The sequence below is a fragment of the Guyanagaster necrorhizus genome (assembly GCF_019112545.1).
Source record: "Guyanagaster necrorhizus MCA 3950 unplaced genomic scaffold BT62scaffold_43, whole genome shotgun sequence".
Lineage (NCBI taxonomy): Eukaryota > Fungi > Basidiomycota > Agaricomycetes > Agaricales > Physalacriaceae > Guyanagaster > Guyanagaster necrorhizus.
This window is the reverse complement of record NW_025064922.1, coordinates 6,657-20,882: the sequence shown is the minus strand read 5'-3', so window position 1 is coordinate 20,882 and position 14,226 is coordinate 6,657. Positions and strand designations below refer to the sequence as shown.

The following is a 14,226-nucleotide window of genomic DNA, read 5'->3' as shown; positions in this document are numbered from 1 at the left end:
TAGTCCTTAAATAATATACTTTGAGTCAGTTACAGCTATTATCACTCCATTTTGTATTGCAGACAATACATATTCCAGTATTACCCTGATTCCTCCTATGTTGTTTATCTAATATTGGCCTGAAAGCTGTAGAAGGACATTTTAGTCATTATCATCTCCAAATCATACTTCTGTATTAGCTCTGGCATTGGCAGTTCTATTATCATATGTATTTCTGTTTATATATGCAACTGAGATAGCTATATCCAGTGGTGTGCTAGCATCTGGCTGTATACTTTTTGTTGCTAGTTTAGGGCATATATTTCACCCTGAGATAAAGATATGAATACTCTCTGCAAATGAGTTTGTACTGTCTATATCTGTTAGATCTAACTAGCATGTGAACTAAACATATGATAAACTAGTGCTGTATCACATTTATACAGTCATGCTAGAGTTCACTTAATATGTTCTTGATAGTCAAGTGCTCTAAGGCTGAAGACAAGCTGGGCTCAAAAGAAGATAGTATGGGATAAACTTAAAGCTTAAAGCTGGACTACTACAGTGAGAGCTAGCCTACTTATATACTGTTCTGTCTGTTTATAATTATAGCTATAGTCTATTATATCATTCTGAATTATGATGCTAATTCTGTCTAGTCATTAGAGACATAATAATGGGGAATTATCTGTGGATGAGGTGACTGAGAACAATAGCATCTTGCCTGTTATAATTACTTAAGACTCTTATACCCTTTGAGGAGATGCCCAAGATAAGATAAGCACCCAAGATTAAATAAGAAAAAAGAAAAAGATATAGAAAATCATAACATCACCCTCTCTTTAAGACCATTATTCTGATGAATCAATTGAAGGAGATTTCATAGTCATAGATTGCATTGTTGGCACTGAGGTCCCACTCATGAATCCATTGATCTGGCCTATAACCTTTCCACTTGACCAAATAATATATGACAGATTGACTGCCCCCACCATGCTGCTGGACTTTACAAAGCTTATGATTGAGAATTTGTTCAACTTTGTAGTGTTCTTTGTCATTGACTAGGATTGGTTCAGAAGGAGGCAGGGCTTTCTGATTAAGGAAAGCTGATGCAATGTATGATGTGAGCAATGTCTCATTAAAGACAGAATGTATGCACCAGGTATCAGGCAATTTAAGCTGATAAGAGAAAGCACCAACTTTTGCAAGCACAAGAAAGGATCTAATCTATTTATCAATGAGTTTATGCTTTGAGCAAGAAAGATGAAGGTTGCTGATATTGAGCCAAACCTTTTTATTAATGGCATATTCATGAGCAGATCAATAATGTTTATTATATTATGCTTTTATAGCAGCAGCTGCCTTTTTAAGTGCTATATGTATTTCTGTGTGGATAGCAGACATGAGTTGTGTGAAGTCAGATGATGCAGAGGTTGTAGTGTTGTGTCAGCTTATGAGCATGATATGAGGATGGTGTCCATGGTTAATATAAAAGAGGGTTTTGTTTGTTGCTGAATGAACATAGTTATTGTGTTGAAATGCTGCTAGAGCAAGCCACTCTGTCCAGTCATCTTGTCTGTGATTGTTGAACATCTGCAGATACTTCTCAATTTCCTGATTGACACATTTAGTTTGTCTGTCTGTCTGTGGATGATAGATGGTTGATGCATTGCTTCAGATGTTAAGAAGACAATAGAGATCATTAAGAAATTTAAACACAAATTGTGGACTATAGTCTGAAATTATAACTTCAGGCATCCCATACTTTGTATAGACTTTATCATGTAGAATCTTTACCCATCCCTCAGAAGACAGTTTTGTTGAGCACATGACTGGAATGATTGCTTTTGAGAAATGGTCTACTATGATAATAATAGCATCATAGCCATGACATTCTGATAGTTCAGTGATCATATTGACTGAGATGTGGGTCCAGAGTTTCACAGGAATCTCATTAGGATGAAGTGAGATCACTCATGTCTGGGTGCTTGACTTGGTTCACTGGTAAGTTTCACATCCTTTGATATACTTCTTGATGTTCTGTCTCAATTTTGGCCACCAATACTCCTATAACACCAATTTATTCATCTTTGTAATCTCTGGATGTTCTGCTGTGGCATGATCATGAGACATTATGATAATTTCCTCCCAGAGAGCATAGTCACATGGAATATAGATTCAGTTGACATAGTGAATCACATCCTCTGATCTGATCATGCCTTGCTCATGATTGATAGAAGGAGCAATTCATTGGTTCTATAATTCTGTCTGTCATATTGCACTCTTGATTCATTCATAAACTTCTTCTGTCAGCATAATTATGGCTCAGAAGTGCTCTGGTTTCAGGAGTGTGACTCCTTCATTGTTCTCCTCTCTCTGATCATAGTCTAATCTGTGACTCAACAGATCCACTTTCTTGTTTGCCATTCTCACCTTATGATATAGAGTATATTGGTATTATATAAGTTTGATGATCCAGTGGGCCTGACATCAGTTGAGTTTCTGCAGCAATTGGAAATAGCATAGATTTTAATGATCAGTTCAGATCTTGAAGATGTGAATGGCACTAATCAAATAATGCCTTCATTCAACAAGAGCCAGCATGATAGCCAAAAGTTTCTTGTTATAGATTTTATAGTTGTGCTCAGTGGTGGATAAGGCCTTCAAGAGGAATGCAATGGGTCACCACTTTCCATTTTATTCTTGTGAGAGTACTGCTCTGATTGCTCCTTCACTCATGTTTGCTTCAACTCAAAACCTCTCTTTCTCTGTTGGTACTGCAAGTACCACATCTTTCACTAGTCATTTTTTCAGGTTATCAAATGCAGATTGTTGGACTATCCTCCAGGTTCAGGAGGCATTTCCTATAAGTTGGATCATAAGGCAGATGATCTTGCTGTAGTCTTGAATAAACCAGCAGTAAAAGTTGGTAAATCTGAGGAATGACTGTAGCTTCTTCTTAGTCAGCTTCAGCCATTCTATCATCTTTGCCACCTTGATGGGGTCCATCTGAATGATTTCTTCACTGATGATTACCTTGAGATATTCAGTTTTGAGTACCTCAAATTCACACTTTTCAGCTTTGAGAAATAGTTTGTGCTTTTTTATCAGCTCCAGCACTTGTCAGATTGGAATTCAGTGTTCATCTCAATCTTTAGACATGATCAAGATGTTGTCCAAATAGATTGTGACCTTTCTGGTGGCAATAAGATCCTTGAAAATGTCATTCATTATCTATTAGAAGGTTGCAGGTGAATTGATCAACCAAAAGAACATACCAGTGGGCTTAAAGAGCCTGCAGTTAGTTTGGAATGCAGCCTTCCACTTGTCCCCTTCTTTAATTCACATATTGTTGTATCCCCATCAGACATTGAGTTTGGAATAATACCAGGTGCTATGCAACTTGTCCATTAATTTGGAAATCAATGGAAGAGAATAGAAATTCTTGATCATCATCTCACTGAGTCTTCAGTAGTCCTAGACTGGTCAAAGTTTGTCATCCTTCTTCTTAACAAAGAAAAAGAGAGATGCCATAGGGGATTTTGATGGTCTGATTTATTCACTCAACAGGTTCTCTTCCAGAAACTTGTCTAGTTTGACTTGCTTTAGTGCACTGAGATTATACACCTTGCAATCTAGATTAGCATTGACATTAGAAATGAGTTCAATTGCATAATTCCAGGGCTTTGGCTCTGGTAACTTATCAAAGCTCTCCTTGGTGAACAAGTCATGGAAGTCTTGTGCCCACTCTGGTACCAATCCCTCAAACATCTTGGCTTCTTTCTTTTCATTTGCTCTTGCTGCCAGATCATTGGCATAATGCATCACCCAGATGTGAATTGCCTGATCCAGGTCTACAGCTAGTATCATTTCCCATCTTCTATTTTCTCATTCCAACAGTCTTCTGGATCTCTATCAGGCAATTCAAAGAGTACATTTTGACATCAGCACTATGCAAAGGTGATCCATCCTATCTTCCAATTGATCAGCAGATTATGCTGCATGAGCCAGTCATAACCAAGAAAGATCTCTTTGGATCTCAAGTTGGTCACAGCTAGATCAATCCATTCTATATAATCTCTGATCACCAGTCAGAGTTCAACAAACTCTATGATTGAACCAGCTTGGTTTTTGGTGCCATCAGCATTGTACACAGAGGTTGGCCCTGCAGTAGCTTGAGTCAGAAGATTGCGCTTAGTGATGAAAGCACAGTTAATAGAACTCTCAGTGCAACCACTATTAATTAGGGCAATGATAGTATGTATCAACTAGTTAGTCAGAGTCTTAATCTGTACCCTTGTTGTCAAGTCTCTCTCTATGGCCTTCTGTTGCTGAATATACTTCTTGGGTCTCTGCAGCTTGTCTGGCCATTCCAGAGCTTGATTCCTCTTTGCTTTTCTCACTCTCTCAATCATTTTATCAATAACTTCTTTAGCTTGTATCTGGTGTATCCAGTTTTTGAGTACTGCCTTGGCCTCTGCTTTGTTCTTGGCATCTCAGATAGCTCACTAAGTCCATTCTGTATCAAATGGTTTTAGCCAGCTATTGGAGGTCTCTCCCTCTTTTTGGCCTATAAGCAATTGAGTTCTGGTTTCTTGTGATTCTTTTGGTGTATTTAGAGTAATAGAATCAGGTATATTCAAATGCACATATAAATAAGTACCTACAGAGCTAGCATAAGTTCAACCAGCAGTATTCTGAGACACACTATTAAATCCTTTAGCTGACTGAGTGGAATTGCTCACTTGTTGGCCTCATCTTTTACCTCTTCAACCTTCATATCTTTTCCAAGTTCCTCAAACCCATTGGCTTCCTTCTGCAGCTCAGTGATCTGTGCCAGAATATCCTCACATGTTTGTTTCTTCTTTAGACAGTTCCTGAATAGATGACCTTTCTCTCTACAATTGAAGCATTTCTCCTCCTTCCTTAATCAGTCAATATCTATGAGTTTCTCTTGTCTGATATAGGTGACTCTCATACCAGTCTTCTGGGTCAAATAGATGGGTGTGGAGGTCAAGACAGATGTATTAGGCTTAGCAGAGATTGGCATATTAACCTTCTCTTGATTGCCAAATCTTTGGTCATCCTACCAGTAGGCATTTTCTGCCTTCTGTCAGTGTCACTCCTTGTTCATCATAATGATCTATGCCTTCCACTCTTCATATCCCTTTGGGATGTTGAAACTGATGTTGGAGATCATTATGACATAAAAGCAGAGAACTCCTTTCTTCAAATATTCAATCAGGCATCCATCATCCTTGGTATTGTCAATGAGTCTGACCAGTTTAGCAAGCCATTCAAACTCATTGAAATATTCAGTGGCCATCTGATCTCTCATTTGAAGATCCTTCATCTTCTATTTGTGGATCTTCTGGATGGCTGGGTCAATGAACTTATCACATACCATCTGTTTAAATACTGGCCAGGCCAGCAGTTAGTGGTGCCCTCTGATCATAGAATAAAGGTCTTGACTCTTTAAAGTCCACCAAACTTTGGCCTTGTCTTCAAAGTAAGATATGGTGAAAGTGGCTCAATAAATGTCAGCAGACAAATAAGCAGAATACACTTTGAAGTATTGTTTGCAATCAATCAAGATGAGATCAATGTCATCAGATTGCATCTTAAAAAGTCAGAACTTGCATATAAGGTCTGGCTTGCATTGTATAAGGACTGAATCAGGAGCAAATGGTCTCATTAGATTCAGGTAGTCATCAAAGAGTGGTACTTTCTAGTGTGACATGAGGAAGGAGTGAAGAGAGTCATCATAAGTGACCAGACTTCTGAAGATTCTTTCCCCTGGCTTTCTGATGATTCTTCCATTGATAATGGTGAATCTCTGTTTGGTGGCTTTAGGGTTGTTCTCTTCAGGCTGTCTGCTAGTCCTAGCTTTATCAGTGGGAGGCTGTCCTCCCATCAGTCAGCTTTCCTTCAGCTTCCAAGAGTATTGAGTTGAATTCTCAGCATGCAGAGTCTGTGGTTGCCAGTGGCATGTGGAGGTTGTGGCAGCAGTTTGAATAGTCAGTGCTGAGTATATAGCCTGTTTTGGAGGGACAGGCAGCATATTTGGTATTGGTTGGATGTTGAACCAGGATTGATATTCCAGGAGTTTGGCCAGAGAGTCTTCAGGATAAGCTTAGTTATATAGAAAAATAGCCTGTTCTGTCACAGCATACTGTAAAATGTTTATTCTTTCAGTATCATCTGCAATTAAATATTTCTTTTCTAACAGCATCATTCTCCAGTCCATATCCCAAGGAAGTTCCAGAACCCTCTTCTGGTATAGTCTTGTGAACTCTGGCTCCTTCTCATATTGTATCTCTTCTTTGAGTAGTTCTTTGTCTTTGAGTTTATAATACTCTTTGGGCACCTCCAGAGGTGCCACATTTAGATCATCATCTCTGCTGTCCTCATGGTCCTTCACAGGAGAGTTATCAGGCAGGTCTAAGATAGATGATGCCCAGAGTCTCAGTGTCATAGATGAACTGTTCTTGGTTGCTGGATCTGAGGTCAACAGGAGAGGCAAGTTCAGAGATAAGTCCTTCACTTGACTTGCCTCTTTCTTCTGCTGCCTCCACTGCTGCATAATACTCTCAGAGTCAGTCAGTATTCTGCTCATCAAGGAATATTCCAGCAACTTGGCCTTATTAAGCCTAAGCAATATATGATCTAAACACATAATAAATAGATGCTGTGTCAAGTTTGTATAGTCATGCTTAAGTTCACTAAATGTGCTTATGTGATATTGTATCTCAAGGCCAATAGAAGTTGGCTCAAGGTAGAATAGTGAAGATAAACTTTAGCTTAAAGCTGGGGATATACAGCAAGAGCTATTCTACTTATATACTGTTTGAGTCTAAGTTAAATATATACCTACTAATTGTATGTTCCTATACTATAGTGCCTTTGTCTCTGAGCATTGTTACTATCTACAAAAGAGTATTTGTCCATTATTAGAATCATTATTATCATCAGAGAACAATGGTGGACTTGGCCTATTATAGTGACTAAGCCTGTCTCATAGTTCTAAACACTGGTCTAGACACTCTGACTAAGCATGAATAGAGGTTAAGCAAGAGAGAAAAAAAGAAAAAAAGGAGAAAAATTGTAACATTACCTTTCTCTTAAAATCATTGTTCCAATAGATTATTTTAGAGAGAGTTCATAGTTGTGGATGGCATCAGCAGCATTTATATAGTGCTCATTGATCCACTGATGAGACTCAGGACTGTAACCCTTTCAACTGAGCAGGTAATCAACTGTCATCTGGGAATCACCATCTCAGATATATACTTTTTAGAGTCAGTGATTGAGGACTTGATTGACTTTATAGTGTTCTTCTTTATCAATGAGCACTGATTCAGGTGCTAGGAGTTGATTTTGATTTGAGAATGCAGGTGTGACATATAGCATGAGAAGAGTTTTATTGAATATATCATGGATGCACTAAGCAATCAGGAGACAGAGTTTATAGGTGGAGAGGTCTACTTCAGCAGTAATTGGAAAGAGACTGATGTGTTTGTCAGATAATTTGCATTTTGGACAGAGCAGATAAAGATTGGTCATATTCAGCCAGACTTTATCATTTATAGAATATTGGTGAGCAGAATATCAGTGTTTGTCATACTGTGATTTTATGATAGTAGTAGCTTTTTCGAAGGCAAGATAAGTTTCATCATGAATTTTAGTTATAGTGGCAGCAAAGTCAGAGAATGCCAGTGTGATAGTGTGTAACCATTTAGTGTATGCAATATTGAGATAGTGACCATAATTGATGAAAAAAGGAGTCTTTTCTATAGTGAAGTATACATGGTTGTTATATTAGAATGCAGCTAATGCAAGCCATTCCACTCAGTTATTTTGTTGATAATTAATGAATATATAAAAATACTTTTTGATCTTCTGATTGACCTGCTCTATCTGACCATCAGTCTGCCTAGAGACACACCACATATCCTTCTCCTTCCAGAACTTTCAGCATTGCTAATACTGATATCATCTCTTTTCATGCTAAATCTGTACTCAACACCTATAGGCTTTGAGTTTTTGGCAATGCTTATGTCTCTGACCAGTCTCCAGTGACTCCTGGAGAGAAGAGTTGCTGTGCTCTTTTTTAACTCTTGATATTACAGAAACTTTCACATCTATCACTGAGAACTGGAGAAATACAGAGTGCATAATAGCTATTGAGAAGACATCAAAGTTGGCACTGGCTGACTTGATGACTAGTCTCCTCCTCAAACCATCAACAATGAAGCCAGATCAAGTACATGAATTGATGACCAGTTCATCAGCAACTATCAAAGCCTCTGTCCCATCTATCTATGATCAGCCTAAGAGCTTCCTTGATGAGAACAGTGAGGACAAGAAGAATAATGAGAGTGAGAGTGAGGAGAATGACAAGGAAGGGCTCTATAGGCTGAAAAAGTTTCTAGAACATGCAAATGATAAAACAGATGAAGAAGCACTAGAAGAAGAAATACAATACAGTAGGGAAATGGAGTATCAGGAGTTGTATAAGGAAAGAGTAATGTTCCTATGGTGGGACAATAAATGATTAGCATCAAGCATAGGATAAAAGTATATTTGTGCAGAAAACTTGGAACAGCAGGATATTTTACAATATTCCACCACTAAACATGCTATTCTTACTTATAATAGGAGACATCCAGAAGATTAACTTAGCAAATTACCAGAATACAAGTCCAAGTTTGATATTCAACTGATGCTATGAATTCCATTGATTGTCCTAAAATGTGCTGTCTATATGGCACTCTTCTTTCAAACCACAATAAGTTGATATTTGTACTCAACTCACTTAGTTCAAACATCAGCAACTCAGCTCTCCTGATTCTGATCTCAGACAACCACTCAGCCCACTGGATTCCAAAATCTATAGACTGGCATAGGAAGCTGACTCCTTGGCAGACAACCATCATCAGACAAAGCTGAAGAGAGTGGCAAAGAACCTGTCAAAGACAATCTTAAAGCCATCAAGCTCAGATTTACAATCTGAATGGAGTAATCATATAAAAGGAAGCAGCATCCATGGGAAATCTCATTGTAGATGACAACTCTTTTCATTCATTTCCTGGACCACCAACCTGTTACAATTTTTCCCTTTTCTCTTTCTTTTTACCACTATTATGCTTAGTCAGAAGGCAGGAGACCATGAGAAGGTTTAGTCAGCACAACTAACCCGCTCATCAAGTCAACCCCAACAACAATGCCTGATGACACACAAGCATCCTTTTATATATAATAACGATGCCCAAGGATGATGGGCACCATGGATACAGAATGATACAATTAGTAGTCATATTATTAGCACAACCTGTATAGTACTTAAGGACCATGGCTCTCGCTGGTATACTCTAGCTTCGAGCTAAAGTTTATTCACACCACATTCATTCTCAAGCCTACTTGCCTATGCCTTGACAGCACCAAGTATTGGTATCACTGGACTTGATCATTATATCCAAGCATGAGGTATCGATCATTTATCATGTGTTACTGGTCACATGCAACTTGGGTCTAACAATTAGCTCGAAGCTTTGTCTTCTCTTTCTCAAGCCCAATTGTGCTGAGAAACCGAATGCCCCTTATGACCTCTACCAACCCAAACTTCGATCATGAGTTCTTTGAACTCCTCTCTTCCATCATTGGAACACTGATAGGACTTTTGGTGATCATCCAGCTGTGCCAGGGACACCATTCCATCACCGCCTGGACTCTTAGACACTACAACGAGTTTTTACGTATTCGAGAAATCCTACAAAATGTAACCCTTGACCTCCCTCTACATGACATCCCTGACTCCCGAAGAACAACCTACCAGCCCCCAGAAGCCAGGCCTAGCAGCATGCATCTGAGGGATGGTCAAGAAGAAATGAGAGGGCAGCAGCCCTCCCAATCCAGAGACACAAACCTTGGCGTCCCAAGCAGGGACAGTATACTCATACGAGGCCCACCCCCCAACCATGAGGATAAAGACCTTCTAGAAGACTTCTTTCAGCAGTCCCCCTCCCCTGATTCCATCTCCCACACCCATGGGATTGCTGACCATGCCAGGGACTCTCTCGATGCCCTTCAGATGGCTCGACGATCCTGATTCTGAACTCCTCGAAGCCAGCCTCACAGCCTCTGCCCTACCTCCTGAGCCAGCTTGAGAATGGGGAGACTCCCTTCAAATGATGAAGAACAACAATGACAAGTATGGGAAGAAACCATACATCAATACTTCCTGACCTGGAACTTCACCATCCCCTTTAACTATGATGACACCATTCGACAGGAGGAGTGAAGAAGAAGGGATGAGCCACAGTCAGTATGTCAGGAGTCAGAAGAGCAGCAGTAACAGGAGGCTGCACAGTATGACGAGCAGCACTGGAACGAGCAGAGAGAAGTGGAGAGGGCTAGATTTGAAGCAATCGACACTGGCAACTGGTACAGGCTACACCCTGAGATCGCCACCATCCTTGCACCTGCCCAGACTAACCCAGCTCCCCCTCCTTCCCCCATCTTCAGAGAGCCTAGCACCCCAAGCAGTGGATTCCTGGAACACTGGGCAGATGGCACCTGGACCCGACAATACCCAAGGGCCCCGACCCCCGAGTATCCCCCTTCCTCTCACACCCCCAGCAACGACACTAACTTCGGGAGTGACGAGTCCATTGACATGCCCTCTCCATGTTCAGGCATGTAAAATTGTGAAAATTGCAAATACATGGACTGCATTTCAGTCCAGTAAGCATGTAACAGAAAATAGGACTAGAGCACACAGAAACCTAGCTATCATAATGCTAAACTGAAGTAACAATAAGCAGAGTGCATGGCCTAGTAACAGACTAATACCAGAGGGGTTAGGCTGCATGTGAGGTCTCAGCACTTGGCCCTAAATGTGCCAATACTATCATGAGAGGATATGCTAAAAATAAAAAGAATATGATCGAAATATGATTGGTAATCCTGATCACATTGATCAATGATGCACTGATGGAACATGCTTGAGAACAGAGATCCAGGACCCTAAGAAAGGTATCTGAATAACTGGGTGCTGAACAGAGAGACACAATGATGGCAACAAGGGGATAGGTAGAGAAATATTATGCTCAGAGATGAATAGCACATGTGCTGCTCAGAGACTCGCACACATACTAATGGTGCTTTAGCATGCTTAACACAGTGAGGGACTCCGCATCATACCATGGTATGACATATACTATATTGAGAAAGTTAATTAATACATGCCAAGCCAGAAGTGGTGCATTTCATGTGCCAGAGAGAATGTTGAGACACTAGAAAAGAGAACATAACTATTGTGGCTGACTCCAGACATGGGAGATAACTCCGGGGGTCCAGAACAGTCTACCACTGTCAGAGATATGTCACCAAGGCAAGAAGAAAGTGAGCAGACTGGGCTAGGCCAGCTAGCTGAGGTTAGCTAAGCAAGGAAACCTTATGCAGTTCTGGCCCAGAAGCGAATAAGTGTGGCAACTGCGATACACATGCAAATAGTACCTGCGGGATCCAGCATGGAGTCCCGTGCTTTGAGAATACCATAGTAGGATTGTATTAGTAAGTACCATAGTAGAGTATTTAAATACGGTATTGTATGAGTAGAAAAGCAAGTTTCTGACCCCCTCAGTTGCGGTGTATTGGGCACAGAAAGCCTTGCACTCTAGCTCTGGGTTTGTGTTTGTAACTTCAGGCAAGAGAATAAACTTATTATTGAATACCCTTGAGAGAGCTATGAGAACTAAGCGAGGCATCGAAGCTCGCGAAGGACTTAAGCCCAGTTTGATAAGAGGTTTGAATTGCGCTCTAACCTGAGAATAAGAGAGCAGTATCTGAAGGGCATCATCTTGAGTTTCTGAGGTATTTGTGACATGCAGTGCTACAGGTGACAGAGGTTCAAACCCTTTGGCTTGATTAGTGTGCGCTTTTATGTTATTTCCACAGATTGGCAGAGGTTCAAACCCTTTGGTCTGTCGGATGGAGTTTTATTGTGTTATTGTGTCTCTGGATCACATAGGTTTGAATCCTGTGGGTCTACGATCAGTTTGGAAGCTTGTGAACAGAGATCTGTGCTCTTTGGCACTTGTGGACGTGTTTGTGATTGGTTTTGCTTAGAGCACGAAGCTTTGAGTTGTGTATTGTGTGTGTTAGAGATTTGAGTTGATCTGAGCTGTGCTTGGGATGATTTGGAGAGTTTTGAGAGAGTGTTTCGACATATTGTATTGAGCTGCAGTATCCTTTGCCTTGAGGCCTGGCAACACCAGTTTCCACCTCTTGTTTTGATAAAACAAAAAGCTTTGAGACTTAGAGAGACCTCGGACTGTTGTAAGCATGCTATTACTGTTCATGCACTGTGATCTCATTGAAGAAAACAATTACATTTGTTGAATACTACTTTATCGCATTATAATCCCCCCATGAACTAAGAGTTTTGTGTGTGTGTTGGTGTGAGTGTGGTCAGTGGATAACACTCTGCTGTATCCATTTTCATCTTGCACGCACTCAGATCCTCTTCACTGTCCTGGAACACTATGGACTATGGGTCCCTGGAACTGCTCACATCCCTGCCTGCTTCCTCTGAGGTTTTCTTGGAAGTCGAGTTGTCAGGCAGCTCATCAACGACGACTACCAATATAATGTCCACCTCTATCGTGAGCGAGTGGAGGCAGCAAGAGCAACAGGAAGAAATCAGTATGACTCGTCTATCAGAAGTGGACCCGCTGCCAACTATGAAGTGACTGCAACCGCTGGGCCGAGTACCCAGCCAGAGGAGCGAAGCAACGATCCTGCAAGAGAGCATAGAGAGTATCTACATCCAGCCCATCGATTCTCTCCTCAAAGAGGACAACAAGGATGAGAAAGAAGAAACTGAAAGCAGTGGGCCACCCAGGGGACCCCCATATGATTCGCAGGAAGAGACTGATGAAGAAGAACTGAAAAAGTTGATACAAGAGAAAAGGACATGGGAATATCAGAGATATTACCTGTAAGGGGTAAATTTCTTATGGCACAATGCTGCATGGGCAGCATCAGAAATTGGACAATTATATTCACATTCCAAGACTGATAAACAAACAGAAATTCTGAGATGGACAGCCATGAATTATGCTGCCTGGCTATACAGCCAACGGCACCTGGAATACCCAATAAGCTGGCCTCCGGCTTATCAGACTACCTCAATCATTCAACCAATGCCGAGAACCCCACCCACCATGCTGCTAAAAACCGGATATCAAACCCCCTCAGTCTGTAACACACTTTTAAGTGCCGACCAATCCTCCTTACGAATGGCATCATGGCTGGTCAAAACCTGAGTTCGGCCAAGAGCTGAATACAATAACCTGTGGACTGGCTGAAGAAGCCGACTCTTGGGGGGACAACCATTCCCTGACCAGGCAGAAGGTAGTGGCACAGGAAAAGAACCCATACGAGATGACCCTGAGACCACTCAACTCAGGTTCATGATCTGAGATGGGGTCATCGTCTGTGTCGAAGAACAAAAGGGTAGTCCGATAGCAGATGACCACTCCCTTCACTTATTCCCTGGGCCACCGGCAGAATGGCGACAACCACCATTCGACAGCTGGCCCAATCCAATGAGCGCGCTCCCTGAAAACGCCCATATCCTCCAATGCCACTCTGATCTCCTCCAAAAGCCTCGACCCTTCAAAGGGGCTTCTGATGACATTGATAGATTCCTAGTGGACTGTGAACAGTATTTTGAAGTCTACATTGGGTATCTAGAAACGGATATGAACAAAGTCGTCTTTGCCACATCTTATTTGGAAGAGAAGGCCAAAACATGGTGGATTTTAATCTCACCAAACTTCCGATCAAACACATGGGAATATTACCGGTACCTGTCCTGGCCAGTTTTCAAACAGATGCTCAACAACAAGTTCATCGATCTGGCGGTACAGGAAGTACATAAATAAAAAATCAAAGAGTATAAAATGGGAGATAAGGCAGCCACTGACTACTTCGATGAGTTGGAAAGACTTGCAAAGCTAGCGGGTATCAGAGACAACATAGCAAATGACAGGCGAATGGTCGAGGCCCTCAAGAGAGGAGTCTCCTCTTCCTACCTCACGATGATCTCTGCCATAGGCGTCAAAATGTTGATGCCAGTGGGATACGAACAATAGAAAGAAAGGATCATCAAGATGTACAAAGAGCGGCAAAGGCAGAAAGCAGAGTCATCCATGTTGCAGGACTACACCAAGAAGTCGACTC

The 14,226-nt window shown here is 41.1% G+C and overlaps 1 protein-coding gene across 1 annotated transcript; it reads left to right on the top strand.

Moving 5' to 3' along the window:
• Positions 1-9,571: 9,571 nt before the first annotated feature.
• Positions 9,572-10,087, top strand: BT62DRAFT_1012125 (uncharacterized protein; the record flags this gene model as incomplete). The annotated part of the gene is made up of 1 exon (XM_043177888.1): positions 9,572-10,087. The coding sequence occupies one exon, from the start codon at positions 9,572-9,574 to the stop codon at positions 10,085-10,087; it is 516 nt and encodes a 171-aa protein (XP_043034407.1).
• Between the last annotated feature and the right edge of the window lie 4,139 nt (positions 10,088-14,226).